Source organism: Lissotriton helveticus, chromosome 1_1 (genome assembly GCF_964261635.1).
Source record: "Lissotriton helveticus chromosome 1_1, aLisHel1.1, whole genome shotgun sequence".
NCBI lineage: Eukaryota > Metazoa > Chordata > Amphibia > Caudata > Salamandridae > Lissotriton > Lissotriton helveticus.
This window is the reverse complement of record NC_136057.1, coordinates 1,601,909,217-1,601,927,654: the sequence shown is the minus strand read 5'-3', so window position 1 is coordinate 1,601,927,654 and position 18,438 is coordinate 1,601,909,217. Positions and strand designations below refer to the sequence as shown.

General features: G+C 46.9%; 2 protein-coding genes across 10 annotated transcripts in view; one reads left to right on the top strand and one right to left on the bottom strand.

Annotated features, from left to right (window-relative positions):
- AMHR2 (anti-Mullerian hormone receptor type 2) overlaps nucleotides 1-18,438 on the bottom strand; it is a 1,194,741-nt gene that overhangs the window by 1,038,506 nt on the left and 137,797 nt on the right. Inside the window, exon 1 of one of the 7 annotated variants that reach the window (XM_078687676.1) lies at nucleotides 6,212-6,332. The exons of 5 other annotated variants lie outside the window; for them this stretch is intronic. In XM_078687676.1, coding sequence (XP_078543802.1) covers nucleotides 6,212-6,332 — 121 coding nt within the window. Of the gene's footprint in view, nucleotides 1-6,211; nucleotides 6,333-18,438 lie in introns of those variants that run through there. One more of the 7 variants, XM_078687683.1, reaches the window with a different exon arrangement.
- LOC144829016 (uncharacterized) overlaps nucleotides 1-18,438 on the top strand; it is a 313,846-nt gene that overhangs the window by 282,899 nt on the left and 12,509 nt on the right. The window lies entirely within an intron of this gene.

The following is an 18,438-nucleotide window of genomic DNA, read 5'->3' as shown; positions in this document are numbered from 1 at the left end:
TTCCTGGAAGACTTGTAGCGCACTTATTTATTGTGAAATGCGTTCATGTAACAGAGCACGCTGGTAATGAAGGCACGCAATTTCGACCACACATACGACTGAGGCTGTGTAGAGCGCGCACGCTTGTCGCAATGAAGTTGAACTCCTTAGGATAACTGTGCACGCCGACTGGCAGGAGTACGAGTGCAGGCATGCAAACGTTTTCAGGATGTCCTAATTGCACTTGCTGTGTTCCGTCATGAAATTGGTTGAAATCTTCGCTGCTCCAACGCAAGTGAAAACTTTTGAACAACGAAGAATCACATACTTCTAAGTCCACGAAAGGCTTAAGTATTGTTTGTATCCTGCCAGCATGTGTGGCACGTCACTTATCTCCTCCTCCATACCCTTCATCTTCACTTTGATTCAGCAGTGTTGGAGTGTTACGTCACTCATCTTCCCCCCTCACCCTTCCGAACTGCACAGTAGTGAAACTGCAAATGCCTCAGATGAATCTGTGGCACGTCAATCTTTTTTGCCCTTCATTCCTTTTGAAAGGCATTTCTTTCTATCATTTTGGTGGGCCGTTGTATCTAGCAGAATATTTTTGCGCTATATCAGAATCCGTACCTGCATAATATTTTGACTATGAAAGCAAAGGCTTCGGAGACAAATGTCTTTCTCAAAAAGAAAAAAACCTGCTAGTAAATACCAAGTTGTGAGTAAAGGGACAAGTTTAGTCAGTGTCCGCAAACTGAAAAAGATCTCGTAGCATTAAAGTTGCAATGTGTTCTTACAATACTCCGTATTTATTATATGGGGTCATATGTTTAAGGTCAGCCATTACGTCTTGTTTGTTTTTATCAAGGGTGAGGGGGCAGAGATGAGTGACGTAACACTCCAACATCGAACAATGCTTAACATGCTGCAAGAATGCAAACAATACGTAAGCCTGCCGTGGACTTCGTTGTATGTGATGAAAAAAGTCGGGGTTCAGGACTTTGTGGTTAATGACTTCGTGGTTCAGGACTTCGTTATATGTGATTCTTCGTTATTCACACTTCGTTGTTCAGGTAAGTCGTTGTTCACACTTCGTTGTTTGGGATATTTCCCTGGCAAAACATGTCTAATCATCCTCCTCTATCTCTCTGCAGCATTTGATACAGTCAACCACTCTGTACTACTTAATGTTCTCAGAGATTGTTTTGGCCTTAATGGTACCACCCTCAAATGGATTGTCTCCTACTTACAGCACGGAACACAGCAAATCAAAATTCACAACTGTCTTTCTAGCCCCACTCCGGTATCCCCAGAAGTCCCCCAGGGATCTATCCTCTCGCCATCTCTCTTTAACCTCTTTATGGAACCCCTCACTCTCATCCTCAAACAAGCAGGAATCAACTACCACCTCTACAGTGATGATACTCAACTGTACTACAAGATCAAAACCCACACCAGTATCCTACACCTCAACAATACCCTCGCCAAGATTCAATCCTGGGTCCAAATAAATCATCTCAAACTGAACCTTAAAAACTCCTTCTCTTCTCCCCTAAATCCAACCCTCTCCCCATCCAAACTTGGATCTCTGAACTCAATGTCCTCAACTGCTCTCTCTCCTTGTCCAACTCAGTCAAATCTCTTGGTATTTCCATTCACAATAATCTTAATCTCAATTCTCACATCAAAACCTCAGCAAAAGGAGCCCTCTTCACTCTACGCCATCTCAAAAAAATCAAGCTCTTTATTCCATCTGAAGACTTTAAACTAGTAGTTCAATCCCTGGTATCTCGAGAATTGATTACGGCAACACCATCCTCACCGGTATCCCTAAGATCCACCTAGCGCCTCTCAAATCTGTTCTTAACCTTGCAGCTAGACTCATCACCGACTGCAAAGGTTTTGATCAGATCTCCCCAGTCCTCAAAACTCTTAAATGGCTCCCTGTCGAAAGCAAAAATGCTTGTATTACTCAGACGTGAATCCTGTGCTCTCCATGCCACTGGAATCAAGCTATCCAGGCTGATGAGGGCTGAAAGCCCGAAACCAGTCCTTGGATTCTTGTTTCCAGTCCAGGGAGGACCTGGCTTGGCAGTTCGGGCTGGACTGTTCCCATGGGGCACAGGGTCAAGACTGATTTGCATATGGCTGGGTTCAAACTGGAAAGGCATGGTGAGCAAAAAAACGATGGATTTAGACCCAGATCTCTGTACTGGGGTGAATGTATGAAATTGTTCTGCATTCTGTCCATCACCTGTTGTTTTTGCTTTTGTCACCCCGAGTGGGACGGGTATGCTCAGACGTGAGTCCCGTGCTCTCCATGCCACTGGAATCAAGCTATCCAGGCTGATGAGGGCTGGAAGCCCGAAACCGGTCATTGGATGCTTGTTTCCAGTCCAGGGAGGACCTGGCTTGGCAGTTCGGGCTGGACTGTTCCCATGGGGCACAGGGTCAAGACTGATTTGCCTATGGCCGGGTTCAAACTGGAAAGGCATGGTGAGCAAAAAAACAATGGATTTAGGCCCAGATCTCTGTACTGGGGTGAATGTATGACATTGTTCTGCATTCTGTCCATCACCTGTTGTTTTTGCTTTTGTCACCTGAGTGGGACGGGTATGCTCAGATGTGAGTCCCGTGCTCTCCATGCCACTGGAATCAAGCTATCCAGGCTGATGAGAGCTGAAAGCCCGAAACCGGTCCTTGGATGCCTGTTTCCAGTCCAGGGAGGACCTGGCTTGGCAGTTCGGGCTGGACTGTTCCCATGGGGCACAGGGTCAAGACTAATTTGCATATGGCTGGGTTCAAACTGGAAAGGCATGGTGAGCAACAAAACGATGGATTTAGGCCCAGATCTCTGTACTGGGGTGAATGTATGACATTGTTCTGCATTCTGTCCATCACCTGTTGTTTTTGCTTTTGTCACCCCGAGTGGGACGGGTATGGTCAGACGTGAGTCCTGTGCTCTCCATGCCACTGGAATCAAGCTATCCAGGCTGATGAGGGCTGACAGCCCGAAACCAGTCCTTGGATGCTTGTTTCCAGTCCAGGGAGGACCTGGCTTGGCAGTTCGGGCTGGACTGTTCCCATGGGGCACAGGGCCAAGACTGATTTGCATATGGCTGGGTTCAAACTGGAAAGGCATGGTGAGCAAAACAACGATGGATTTAGGCCCAGATCTCTGTACTGGGGTGAATGTATGACATTGTTCTGCATTCTGTCCCTCACCTGTTGTTTTTGCTTTTGTCACCCCTAGTGGGACGGGTATGCTCAGACGTGTGTCCCGTGCTCTCCATGCCACTGGAATCAAGCTATCCAGGCTGATGAGGGCTGAAAGCCCGAAACCGGTCCTTGGATACTTGTTTCCAGTCCAGGGAGGACCTGGCTTGGCAGTTCGGGCTGGACTGTTCCCATGGGGCACAGGGTCAAGACTGATTTGCATATGGCTGGGTTCAAACTGGAAAGGCATGGTGAGCAAAAAAACGATGGATTTAGGCCCAGATCTCTGTACTGGGGTAAATGTATGACATTGTTCTGCATTCTGTCCATCACCTGTTGTTTTTGCTTTTGTCACCCCGAGTTGGACGGGTATGCTCAGATATGAGTCCCGTGCTCTCCATGCCACTGGAATCAAGCTATCCAGGCTGATGAGGGCTGGAAGCCCGAAACCGGTCCTTGGATGCTTGTTTCCAGTCCAGGGAGGACCTGGCTTGGCAGTTCGGGCTGGACTGTTCCCATGGGGCACAGGGTCAAGACTGATTTGCATATGGCTGGGTTCAAACTGGAAAGGCATGGTGAGCAACAAAACGATGGATTTAGGCCCAGATCTCTGTACTGGGGTGAATGTATGACATTGCTCTGCATTCTGTCCATCACCTGTTGTTTTTGCTTTTGTCACCCCGAGTGGGACGGGTATGCTCAGACGTGAGTCCTGTGCTCTCCATGCCACTGGAATCAAGCTATCCAGGCTGATGAGGGCTGACAGCCCGAAACCAGTCCTTGGATGCTTGTTTCCAGTCCAGGGAGGACCTGGCTTGACAGTTCGGGCTGGACTGTTCCCATGGGGCACAGGGCCAAGACTGATTTGCATATGGCTGGGTTCAAACTGGAAAGGCATGGTGAGCAAAACAACGATGGATTTAGGCCCAGATCTCTGTACTGGGGTGAATGTATGACATTGTTCTGCATTCTGTCCCTCACCTGTTGTTTTTGCTTTTGTCACCCCGAGTGGGACGGGTATGCTCAGACGTGTGTCCCGTGCTCTCCATGCCACTGGAATCAAGCTATCCAGGCTGATGAGGGCTGAAAGCCCGAAACCGGTCCTTGGATACTTGTTTCCAGTCCAGGGAGGACCTGGCTTGGCAGTTCGGGCTGGACTGTTCCCATGGGGCACAGGGTCAAGACTGATTTGCATATGGCTGGGTTCAAACTGGAAAGGCATGGTGAGCAAAAAAACGATGGATTTAGGCCCAGATCTCTGTACTGGGGTAAATGTATGACATTGTTCTGCATTCTGTCCATCACCTGTTGTTTTTGCTTTTGTCACCCCGAGTTGGACGGGTATGCTCAGATATGAGTCCCGTGCTCTCCATGCCACTGGAATCAAGCTATCCAGGCTGATGAGGGCTGGAAGCCCGAAACCGGTCCTTGGATGCTTGTTTCCAGTCCAGGGAGGACCTGGCTTGGCAGTTCGGGCTGGACTGTTCCCATGGGGCACAGGGTCAAGACTGATTTGCATATGGCTGGGTTCAAACTGGAAAGGCATGGTGAGCAAAAAAACGATGGATTTAGGCCCAGATCTCTGTACTGGGGTGAATGTATGACATTGTTCTGTATTCTGTCCATCACCTGTTGTTTTTGCTTGTATTACTCAGTTCAAAGCTTTATTCGATCATTGAATAAACAATCGTAAAAGCGCACAGAATATTATATACATATCTAATAAAGTTATTAAAACATTAAAAAAATTAAAGATTCAGTACAGTTACAACAAGGGGAGGAATAACAATCGATATAGCAGCAAGATATATAGCAAAGTGTATAATTACAGTTGGGTTATAAATTCCATACTTTTCCTAGCGGACACTGATTTTATAATAAAAGTCGCAGTATAGAAACAGACATCCGGAACATCAAGTGCGAATAAAAATCTCATAGCAGTATTAACAGTGTGTTGTAATTTACCCTTGGTTTCACCCATTCCTTCCTGTTCCCCCCTTGCTTCTTTCCCACTTGGTATGGCCCGTGCTGTCACTTGAAGGCAGCAGTAGAATGTTCTGTTGTGACTATCCTGTCAAGCTGGGGGCACCTGTGTTATATAGAACTTAATAAAGGTTCTTGAATTCTACCACGTGTGGACATTCATTACTACATTTGTGGCGACGAAGGAAACGGAGCTGAGCCAGGGTCAGTGGGGTGCTCTCCCCTGGAGTGAGTTGAGCTTGGACAAGGAAAATAAGATGAAGAAATGAGGTGAAAAGCTGCGTCGGGCGTTCCAAGGAGATTTAGAAGCTTAAGAGGAGTAAGTCCCGAGTGGATGAACTTTGAACGGAGAGAAAGTTCGTCAGGTGAGCAGCTGAAGTTAATGAGGAAAGCTGAGCGGAGCGGGAGACGAATTTGCTGTTAATTGTTCCCACCGCGTTTTGATGTTGAAATTATGAGCCTTGGTGATGAAGTTGAAAAAGAGCACTGAAGGAGAAAGTCCGTGAAATGAGCAACTGAGGCATGTAAAGTGAAAATCTATGTCGGGTGTTGGTGAAGAGGAGTAAGACCCGAATGGAAGAGCAGTGAAATCGACGAAATATAGCGAGGAGAACAGCTGAAGCTAATTAGGAAGGCTGAGCGGAGCGGGAGACGAAATTGCAGTGAATCGCTCCCACCGCGTCTTGAAGGGATATTAAAAGCCTTGGTGGAAAAATGTGAAATGAGCTCTGTAGAAGTAAATCCATGGAAAAAGCAGCTGAAGCATATTAAGAGATGATATACTTCGGGCGTTCTTATGAGAAGTGAGTTTGTGAGGAGGAGTAAGACCCGAGTTGATAAGCTGACGTACTTTGAACTAAGCGAAAGTTCGTGAGGTGAGCAGGTGATGCAAATGTGGAAAGCAGAGCATTAAGATAGCTGAGCGGAGGAGGAACGGAAGTATTTATATTCGTTCTATGTGTGGTGAAGTTAATCTCATGAGCCTTGGAGGCAAGGAAGTTAATTGATCCCCAGCAACAGTGAATATCTTTACCTGAGGTAAAAATAAAAAACCTCCGCTGGTCAGCACGCCGCCATTCTCCTGGCATCGCGCCACTGCAAGGCAGCACGAAGCTGATCTGGGTTGAAGAGCAAGAAGCGACATCGGTAAACATCCCGGAGGGTGCTGCAGGCGGAGCCTTAACAGACGTAGGTGCGGGGTATTCCTTGGTACAACTAAGGCGAAGGAGATCCGTCACCGGGGGAGGAGGCGTGAAGACGAGGTGAGATGCGATAAGGAAGAGGTGCCAAAGACTAGGTGTCACACGGCCCCAGCCGTGAGCTGTACTGAAGATACAGAGTGTTCGGCGCTTCACCGAGAGACATATTCAGTCAGAAAACGTCTCAAGATTGAGTAGCTGTCGGCGGCACAAAACCCCCGATGAAGCTGAGGTATGACATCGTGTAGTGTTTGGTTTTCATAGAGGAAGATATGAGTCAAGAAAAAAAAAAAGTCGCAAAGGTGAAGTCTGAGTGAGTTACTGACACACGCCTTTGAAATAAACAATAACGTTGCTTGTCAAGGGATTTACTGAGTACGGGGGGAGTTCTTGCGTGTTAAGCGTGAGATAGAAGATAGTCCTACCGGCCGTACTGTGACAGGTCCCTGACACCCTGAGGTGTGCACCTAATGTATTGATTGTGAGGAGAATTTAGAGTGGGTTTTTGAATATCTGCTCTCCTTCTCAGAAGAGTAAAGTATTGAAGTTTGACAGGCGCAAGTGTCACCCCCTACAGTTCGAGTGTGGTGCAGACGCCATACTGCACTGCCACCCAGTGGGCTATTCTTCTCAATGCAATTTTTTTTACAATCCTGTATTGAGGAAATAAAGAATAGAGACTGAAACTTTTAAAAGACGTGAGAGGAGTACTAAAAAAAAAAAAAAAAAAGTATAAAGGGGTACTAATGATTTTCATGAGCATGTTGGTGGAGAGTATTATTTTTTGAGGAAATTCCGCGTGGCTGAAAGTGGCGAAATAGCTGGACTGGCAAGTTTGTGTTCCGGTTTCTGAGGCATTTGGAACATTGGAAGAGGAGGAACCCGCTACTAGCAGGCCTGAAGGTGCGATTTTACTGAATGTGTCTTACCCCATCTTCACATTACTGTTAACCATCCGGAGCAGAAAGGGAGTACAACGAGGCGCACTTGATCCGCCACCTTTAGGCGGGAGGTGAACTCTACATCTTCTTGAGCATTCATAGATACAACAGCACGTGCAACATGGAGTGGGGCCAGAAGTATAATTTTCCGCCACCAGTGCCGTTTATGGAGGGGGATGAGCAAAATGTAGCAGAATGGAGGGTATGGAGAGAGTATTTTGAAAATTACATTTCAGTCTTAGAGGAAAAAGCAGTATCCTTTGTACCCAAGGAAAAGGCTGAATTATTGCTTCATAGTTTAGGAACTGGGGGACGGAAAACGTACCGCGAAATGGAAAAGGCATTCATGGAAGGGACAGTCAGTAATATTTATGAGAACATCTTGAGTGTGCTGGATGAATACTATGCACATGCCTCGTGGAGAAAAGTAACAAGAGAAGAAGTGTGCAAGGAAAGAACGGGGAGCAACGTGGAAGTCAATCTAAGTAAAACAGAGCCGGGGTGTACCATCTGCATTGGCGGAGTAATGACAGATATCATATTAGATTCTGGATCACGTCAAAGCTTGGTAAGCAAGAGCGAATGGAATAGTAAATTAGTTAAAAAACATGGAAATGTATTGAAAGAGGCAAACATATCCCTGAAGACGTATACAGGGGAGGACATCAAAGTAATAGGATGCCAAGTCATGGATTTAATGCACAAGGGAAATTATACTAGGAGTGCCATATATATAACAGAGAGTGGACCCACCATGCTAGGGTGGGAGGATCAAAAGAAATTGAGAATATCAATTGATGGAAGCAGAATAGAACAAGTGAAGAAGCAAGCACAGAAACAAAGCATGAGCATAACTAAGGGTGGTGCATTGAAGGTCCTCACGCCGATCACCATGGTTGAAGGTGCAGCAAGTATTGAAGAACGTGGGGAATATATAGCCAAGGGCAACCTGAAAAGAAAACGTGAATCTTACCAATGTTTGGTGGATGAGAGGGAAATACGTAAGAAACAGGAAATTAAAAGCAGTGAAGACGTAGTTGGAGAAGAAGAAGTATTCGAAAGGAAGGGAGAACGCATAAGTGCCACGGCTAAAGAGAGGAAGAAGTTAAAATGCAAGAGTAACCTATTCAAGTGCAAAGAGACGGGGCGAAGAACCATGTCGCCTGAGTTCAAGATTAAAGTGGTGGAGGATTACGTGGTCAATGGCCAACAGGAAAGAAAAGTGGACTCAAGTGTGAGCGAACCAAAGAGAGAGTATAAAGGCTGAGAGCAGTAACAGAACTGTCGTTAGACCCGGTGCTGATCCTTATGATGAGAGGGAAACTGGACATTTGAGTTGGTGTAAACGCAGCGTTACATGGTCCAGGAAATTTCCTAAGAAAAAAAAAAAAAAGTCTGTAAGGGTGGGCTTCCACCTGAGTGGAGAAGGGTACAAGTCATGGCGGACTAGAGCTAAATAGTAAAAGTGACCGCCGTGGCCAGTGGCAGCCTGAGGAACTCACCCTCACCATGAAGCAAACTTAAGGGGTGCACTGATGCATTTAGAAATTGCTATTGAGCACAAGTTCTGTTCATCGTCAGGCCCTTGCGTTTCCTAATTATACGTTCCCTTCCTTGTAAATGGAAGGGACAGACTATGGGAGGGGCCTACACTGATCTAACGAACATTGGTTAAAGTAACCCTCCTTGCTAACTTAAAACGGATGAGAACCATGGTAACCCGAGTCTACATGATTCCTTAATTACAGACAGATGTACTACTAGGAGCATGTTGTTTACCGTTCTGTTGTTTAGAATTGAGGGGTGGCCGGGGCATACGGGAAGTTGGGGTTTTTGGCCAGGTTTCCCGTCACCATTAGATATGACTAGGAGGGTGAAGGGGACTTGCAGTCAAGTTTACTATTGGTAGGAAAGGTGGGGCAGAGAACATGGTTTCTCAGGATACTATCACCCGCCACAGGACTTCGCCTCCCCGCCCTGTCATAGACATTGTTATAGTTATCAAGGGGCACTCTGCCAAGCCTGGTAGAGGCCCTGGTTTATCATATAGGGTATATCCCGGTGTCCCACCGGGGCCTGGGTCCTCCTTGTAGGACCCACCTTTGGTTTTGGCACTATGATGTCCTCCTGTGTACTCCTGCCTTTCTCTCTCTCACTCTGTCTCTCTCTCTCTCCCTTACTCGCTCTCTCCTTTCCCCGTTTTTCCCCTTTCTCCATTCCGCACCCACCTCCGTGTCTCCTGCCCACCTCCCCATCCCTTTGTTGTCTCCCTAGGGAGGATGATGTGTTGTAATTTACCCTTGGTTTCACCCATTCCTTCCTGTTCCCCCCTTGCTTCTTTCCCACTTGGTATGGCCCGTGCTGTCACTTGAAGGCAGCAGTAGAATGTTCTGTTGTGACTATCCTGTCAAGCTGGGGGCACCTGTGTTATATAGAACTTAATAAAGGTTCTTGAATTCTACCACGTGTGGACATTCATTACTACACAGTGGACACAGAATATTTCTTGTATTACTCACATAGCCCTCCACCAAAACACGCCACTTTACATAGCCAAGAAACTTTGCATAGCGGGCAGCTCCAGAGCTCTGAGAAGTACAAACGCTCTCCTCCTTGTCCCAACCCTGCTAAGAAAGAAATCCAGCCAATCCCGCTCCTTCTCTGGCAATGCCCCTAGCACCTGGAATGCCCTTCCCAAAGACCTGCGATGCAACCCTTCTTATCTCAGCTTTAAAAAGGACTTCAAAGTGCACCTCCTTAACAAATATTGCGGGTCTTAACCCTAACCCATCATCTTATCATTCCTTTTAGTATTGTAAATTGCTCCTGAACTTATACCTGTATTTGTATAGTTACAAACCATCTCTCTATTGTAACCTGTTATTATTCACTGCTGTTGATTGTTGCTGATTTTTGTTCCTGTGACTGTAACTATCTTATACTCATGTAAAACGCTCTGATACTTCTGGTCCAGCAATCACTATATAAAACCTCTAAAATAAATAAAAATAAGATACTCTATACTCTAAATGTGCAGCTGCCAACACATTATAGGAACATTCCTCAGTTCTAATAGGGAAGGTCGAAGCTGATGAAAATACACTCCTCCCATTAAGTTATTTGTTAAAGAGCACCAGGGGAGTCTATGTGTAAACTGTGAATTGGCTCCATTATCTTCCTGACACGTTTGCAGTAGGTTTATTTGAAATCTTGTATTCATACTATAAACGAGCACATTGGATTCTACAATGTTCATTCAGGGAGGTCCCCACATAGTGAATGACCTGCATCCAGGAAGGTGTGAATTTGGAATAAAGTATATGGAGCATCAGAAAAGATGCTAAAGTTCAAAAATACCGTTGTGCCTTCTGATAAGATTATGCTACAATTACTGAATAGCCTAGGTAGGGTTGAATGAAGATAGTTCTACTTTCAAGATGTGTCTCCTTCATCATGCAGATTGAGAAGTTAACAGTGCTGACTTGCAGAAAACCTGCAGGATTGTTGATTGGAGCTGACCTTGTCTTACAGTGAAGCTAATACAATTGCAAACAGGATGTGAAATTATACATCCCGCAAATTGATGGCAAACATCCAATTTCCTGCTCGAGTTCAAGGATCATCTGTGAAGGGTTAACATTATTACTTTTTCTTTTCATACACATTTGATTGCAGGTATTAGGGCTATGTCTGAACTGGTGGGCATTTTGCTGCAGCTGATAAAGGTGGTAGTTTTGAAAGTAGATCAACAGAATGGCAGGAGGAGGGAGGTATATTGAAACTTAAGCCACAGCTAATATGTGAACCATTCAGTACCCATCTGATTTTGATTACCTTGATTCACTTTACAAGATGAAACCATCAGTGACTTGTAATTCTAGTTCCTCGTCTAGAAAATCCTGACTGAAGGCATAACACTGAATACTACCAACCATATGCAGGGTTGTAGAGTGCTTGAAAAGATATCTATTCATCTATCTTTCATCGTTATATATACATATAATGCGCTAAAAAAGGGGAGGGTGCCGCATGGCCATAGGCCAGGAACTCAGGCCAACCCCCTGTCTCACACAGCCAAAGGTCGCATGTAACATGGTGTTGGTTTTACGTATGGTAACAAAATATTACTATAAAAATGACCGTAAAAATTCACTGACAAACCAAAGGTTAAAGTAATGGTATAGTTAGGTGAGAATTCCAGTGACAATGTAAAACGTTTTAATGGTACAAAACCACAGAAATTCACGAGTTATAGTAACTTGTGCCTTAAGGTAATTATAACTTGCACCTTTCGCTATACACTGCAATTACCACATATCACTCATGGCATCTTCTATGACATCATTGATAATATCAATGCAACATTTGCAATGAAATTATTGATGAGGAAACTGAGCATGGCGGGGGCGCAAGTTATAGTTACCTTTAGGGCATGAGCTATAGTTATAACTAACTCTAACGAGTGAATTTCGGTAGCTTAGTTCATTTAAAACATTACATTGTCACTGAAATTCTCACCTAACAATAACGTTACTTTAACCTTTGTTTTTTTTTAAAGTCGCCAGTAGGTAGTTATAGTTATTACCTATTATGCATAGGAAATCCGCAACCTTCTATTCCCAATAACTTTGGCGCCGATTGATGAATCATTGCGAAATTTTCCAGACTTTTGGCTAGCTCTGGTCTGCTCCTATCCTGAAAGTTTCACAGTGATTCGTCAAGTGGGGGCCGAGAAAAAAGGGGGGTACCAAAACGTGTTTTCCCAATGCAATTTCCCATAGGACCTTTAGCCACAGCTACAGCCTGAACGACTGAACGGAATTACACCAAATTTGGCAAGTTCAGTTCAGACTTGTGCCTTTCGCTTAAATGGAGTCAATCTGTTCCATAGTTCCTGAGAAAATTACAGTTAAAGTCATTTATATATCTATGGGCGCGGTGGATCCGCGGATTGTGCGAGGATTGTCATCGTACTTTAAGCGCACCCTTCCGATCACGCGCTGAATGCTAATTGGCTGTCAAGTGGTTGTCAACATTCGAAACCAGGAACTGTTGGCAGCCATTTTGTGCCTCGGTAGAAGCGAGGCTGAGGAAGTCAGCGAAATATGTGTGCAAAACGGAGAAAGGGGGCAGGGTAGAAATAATTGTAACCTCTAGACCATTTTTTTTTTTTAAACCCGGCAGGTGCGTGTAGGGTGCATGGACTGTGCTGTAAAATAAATAAAATAAAATGGAGGTTTTTTTATAATTAGTCCCTAGGGGGGTTAAATACCGGGGACAAAATTATTACATTTTATGTGGGGCCCAGAGGGGCCCCCCAGCCTCGGGGATTGTCACACCCCGGGGCTAAAAAGAAAGAAATGGTGGGGGGAGGTGTCCAAGGTCCCCAAAGCCGCGGGGAGCACCACCCTCCGGGGCTTTATGTATTATGGGAGGGGGACTGCGTGGTCCTCCTCCTGGAGCACTGGAGGGCCCTGCTACCCCCCGGGGCTACAAAAAAAATGGTTGGGCAAGGTCTCCAAAGCCCTGGGGACCACCACTCCCCGGGGCTTTATGTATTGTGGGAGGGCCGTTTCCTGCAGTGTCCGGGGTGTCCATCACGCTCTCCCATAGCAAGGAAATCTGTTCTCTCTTTCAAAATGTAAATCAGATTGCTTTTCCACATGGCGAGCTGCATGATAGTAGGTCTCCATGTGGAAAAGCAATGCCGGCTCCCAAACGCGTAGAAGTTGTGCACCAAAGGCGCTGGAGTCGCGCACCCTACAGATTATGAGTCGTGCATCCAGCGCATGCACACCAGGAGGCCGCACTGAGCGCTACGCTGGGTGAACAACTTTTAATTTTACCGTAAAAAGATAGCCTACATGAGTAATTTCCTATATTCCCGGGAACCCTATCCCCCGGGTCTTATAAAAAATGTTGGGGACCGTGGGGGGAGCCACAATGCCCCCACGGTCCCGCCGGCTCCCCGCGTTCCTCGATGGACGGAATTGCTTTTCCACATGGGGAGATGCTAACTTGCATGTGGAAAAGCAATCTGGTTTGGATTTTGAAAGTGAGAACAGATTTTACTGTTGTCTTTGAGAGCATTGTTGGACTGCAGACGAGGTTGCGAGGTTGGCGTATCCTGTGGCCAGGAGAGAGCAGCAGAGAGTCGTGAGACGCTCTGGTCGTTAGTCGCCGTTCTCTCGTTGCGAGTAGCCAGAGGGGAGGCGAGCTACAGCTGAAAACCCCGTTCCAGCGTCTTGGAACCGGCGCCTTGCACCACCGCTACCTGGCAGCCGGCAGCCGGCAAAAAAAAGATCAAAGATCCGGAAAAGCCTGCAAAGCTGCAGGGCGTGCCTAGTGCCCAGCCCAGCACCTTGAGTCCAGCGCCTGGCGTCCTGTGACGGTTTCCGTGACGGTTCTGTGGCGACGGCCACCGCAGTGGCAGTAGCAGCGGCAGGGTGCAGTGGCGGCTTGAGAAGAAGGTGGGAGCCGCACGACCACCGGAGCGCAAAGGTTGGTGCGAGCGCGGTCAGTGGCTGGCAGGAGCGAGCCTGACATTGCAAACTGCATCAGGGGGGGGGGGTTTCAAGCACTGCTAGCTGCTCCTCAGGCTCACGTTTGCCAGCACATTGCTTTTTGGTCCCCCCCTTCCATCCTCGCATCAGCACCTGCTTCTGCCTCAGTCTCAGCATCCTGAGCCCCAAGTCGAGCTTAATCAGGGTAAGACTAGGCGGGGCGGGAGCGGTTAGGAACCACAAGAGGAGTGGCAGCAGAGGCAGAGGCAGAGGTGGCTGAGGTGGTAGAAGCGGCTGAGGTGCGTGGAGACACTCCTAATCAGCCCCCTGCCTGCCCAGCCAGCCTTCCCTTTTGCACAAGCTCTTTCTTCGTCACCATACACACCCAGTTTCAGCCTTACCCGCCTAGCCTCACCGCACCCGCCCGGGCTTACCAGTCTCAATCAGACTCTGACAGTCTCTATTTGTCTCAAACATTGAATTCGGGGGGTCAAGGACAGCAAAGAATTCTGCGCAACATTGTGCTGTTACGGACAAGGGAAAGGGAAAGGGCAATCTCCCGTGAAGAAGAGAAAGGAAAAGGGAAAAAAGACCTAGGAGTAGGAATAAATGCTGGACGGCAATAAGACCACTATGAGGTCGGGGCGATCCAGGGATCCCTACGTAACCCTGAACCCTACCAAAAGATCTAGGAGAGCAAACAAGGGCAAAAAGAAATCAAATGCAGACTCTAGGAGCACTTGCATAGACGACCTAGAAAATGGGGAGGCAGAGGGTCCAAGTGAAGAAGGAGGAAACGAGCGGCTGATCCCCCTAACCCCCTTTCTCCCAGGTCACTCAAGCTCTGAACTTGCACGAAACCCTAAAGGGGCAAGCTTCCAACCAAAAATGTATACAAAATTATCATTTATAAAGGACGCCGGTTCAGTCCTCTGCTTGAACACCCAGCAACTTAACAACTTGCCAACTCCACTACTTCCGGTTTCCTATGTATCGGATCAAGGGCAACTGAAGGAGCCAACGAGACGGAAGAAGAGAAAGCCCCCCCCCAGAGGGGTTGGACGTCATCACCGAGGATGAAGATGGAGATGGAGGAGGGGGGGAGTAGAAGAAGAAGAAGATGGTGACGTTAGGGACCCCCCAGACCCCATACAGACTGAATCAAGCTGTGAAAACCACAGTGAGTTCCACAGAGGGGCGACCCTTAAGATGACCACCATGAACTGGGGGCCCGACTCGACCCAGGTGTGTGAATTAAAAACAGAGGCACTCACGAGCAAGCAACAAGATTCCACCCAGAGCGCCCAGGGTATGGGTTCAAAAACAAACCGGATCCAGAAGGACTCCACCATTCCATTGGGACCAAAATGGTCCCCAGAACACTGGTCCAACACCACCAGAGACTCTGGGGATAATCGAGGGACTCAAACGGCTCCTAAGGATCCTAGCACATCTGATGTTCCGGAAGCCCCTGGTATACTTGCATCAGTATCCAGCACTCCAGGCAACTCGGAATCTCGGACCTCAAGTCGGGCAACAAATGAGGGGGAATGTACCACTGGTGTAAAACAAGCCTCCAAGTTAGAGAAAAATACACCCTCTCCCTCACTACAAGTTCTCAGGCAATCCCAACCAGAACTCAGTAAGTGTATCGGGACGTCTGCAGATCACGACAATGAAACAAAGGGGCAGCCGCTTGCTGGGTATCCCTCTGAGGAACAGGAGTTAATTGTGATCAGGGGCCAAGTCCCCCATCAGGCAAAGCTTGAGCAACCTCTAACTCCCCCTCGAGGCTATCTTCCAGCACAAGACACTTCAGTCATTATTTCATCAAAAGCTTCGGATTCAGGGGCCATGTACCCCACACAAGAAGAGTGGGAAGAATTGGTCGCCCTTTACAGCTCACCGCCTCAAGCGGTCTGAAAAGCAACTTCAATAAGCCCAAAATGCAATGTCTCGCAACCTAACATCACGATCCCAACTCCGCGAGCAAAGGCAGATATATGGGAATCTCTCCTGCACACAATGCAACTGTCTGTCAACGCCATCCAATATCAATCGGATAAAATGGACCTCCATTTAACAGTTCTACATTCGCTATCAGTCTTTGTCTCCAACATTGACAACAAGCTAGCCGAACTGAACAAACTGGTCAAAAGGGCACAAGAGGAGACAGCACTGATACAATCAAACTGCCCCGGCATAGCAATTGTGGATTAGTTGGCTACACTTCCCGGAGCAATGGACAATCTCCTCACAGGTATCAGGGAGGCAGTTAAAAACACTGACTGAAGGTAAAGCTATGAACAACCAAGTCAGCATTCATCTCCTAGGATCAACGCTCGCTAAGCCCGCTCGAATGAGCCCTGATACAGATACAGAACTGGACTCATGTTACTCCCCTTATCTGGATCAGAAGCATACATGCCAAAGGAAAAAGAACAGTAAAATACAGACTTCTAACACAATGTCCCCAAAAAAGGTGTTGGCCCTGCCCTGAGTAGCTGCATTAAAGTTATAAAAGCCAACACCAGCGAGGGCCCGAACAAAGATGGGGAAAAATCCATGCCCAACCCGAGTGCAACTAGAAATGAAAAAACACCTCCTAATGTTGGCAATGAGACTCAACTAGACTACCTCCTAGCAGCCTCCTCAGCAGGAAGTCCCTCAAACCAGGTGCAAACAAGAGCAGATGACCCAAAGGCCCCGGACCAGAGAATGCCAGCAGAGGCCCGCTTTAGGGCTGAGACTATCTCCACATCCCTGGAGAGCGGTCCGAACAGGATAAAGGTGCATTCAGGTGACCCCGCAATTCTATTGATCCCGGAATATACTTCAAGGGGCTCCTTTGACATCCTCAACAGGGGCAATATTCTACGCTTATTAAACTCCACAGATAGCTTAAAAAGCATATCCACCAAGGATCTGGTCTCAGTGGAGTTTATAGTCTTACCAGAACACCCAGGGGTGCAAGTGACTAAAACAGTATGGGCCTCAACTGATTTGGCTGAAAGCGTGCTCAATGAACAAGCAAAACTAAATAGCTGGGGCATTCTACTTCGTCCGGTCGTAAAACCCAGATACCCAGATCTCTTGGCAAGCGATTTCTTACATCGGAACGCTCAAAATCAGCCAAATCAGGACCACCATTCGTTGTCTGTATTGCGAGGGGCCCGTAGTAAATCCCCGGTCAGCCAAGAACAAAAAGATTTGGGCGTCAGAAGGCATAACCCCGTGAACGAGCGAACTAACTCAGACTGGTCATGGTTGAGCAGGTCCATAAACAACAAGCCGGAAAAACACTGACATGATAACCCCGTAATCGGGAAATCGCTCAAAAGCTTTACAATCTGCTCCTGGAACATCAACGGCATTGGGGACAAGCTTACGGACGCAGATCTAAAACATTATATCCAAAGCTTTGATATCATAGCCCTCCAAGAAACTTGGTCAGATTCCCCACCACTAATTCCTGGCTTTACCTTGAACTTCACTGCTCCATCCCAGTCCGCAAGATTTGGCCACAAAAAAGGAGGGCTCGCCATATACAGTTCACTAAAAAGCACGTGTACAGTGGAACCGCTGCCATACAACCTAGACTCTCCGAATGCAATTCAAGTATTACGAATCGCCATTCGAAAACAGGGAAAGATGGAGGAGATAATCTTAATAAATCTTTACCTACATCCCAGAGGTAAGAAGCAAGGAGCTCGGCAGTTGACAGAAGAGCTCTTAAAGCTATTAACTACAGAGCACACAAACAGTCTGATTGTCAGTGGGGACTTCAACCAGAACATTATTAACAAATCTGCATCGGAAGCCAGCACTGCTGACGACCCTCTTGCTTTGGAACAATACTCGCAGGACAATACTTCAGGGGGAAGAACTACAAATGCAGCACTCCGACTTCTAGGTGCACTCGAAGATCTGGGTCTTAGAGCGCTTAACGGGAGATTCCCTGGGGATCGTCCCCAAGCAGCAACATTCCATAGCACATCGACTAGCTCAACAATCGACTTCACCTTCCTCTCGGGGAACTTGTTTCATGCAACTACTGATTTCCACATCGGCTCACTTGACTACAGTGATCACTTACCACAAGAAGTGACACTAGAAGCCTTTACAATACCAATAACGGCACGTGCTATCGGTTATGAACAAGTTTTTACAGCTAACGATAGGCGTTTAAAGTGCAGAACAGATGATCCCGTGGCCCTTTTGCTTTACGCAAAGCAAGTAATTGGCAAAACCCAAAATGGAACAAAGGACCTAATTGCCAGCTGGGAGACATTTACAGAAACTTTGCGCAAAAACATGGGAAAAACACAGAGGAGAAACTGGCCTGAAGGAGGGAGCAATACAGTTAATCACACGCAGCATTTTAATCTCGCTTTGACAAATAATGCTCGCCTAAAAAATCTACAAACTCTAATCGGCCAGATTTTACGAAGGGCAAGGAAAGATCCCGATGCCAAGGATGAACTGAGACTGTTAAAGCGTGACCGCAGGAGGTTGGCATGGCGACTGAGGAGGGAATCAGAAGAGGCCATTTGGGCCAAACTTTTACACGACGCCAAATAAAACAATAGCACGCAATTCTGGAGAAAGATTAATAAT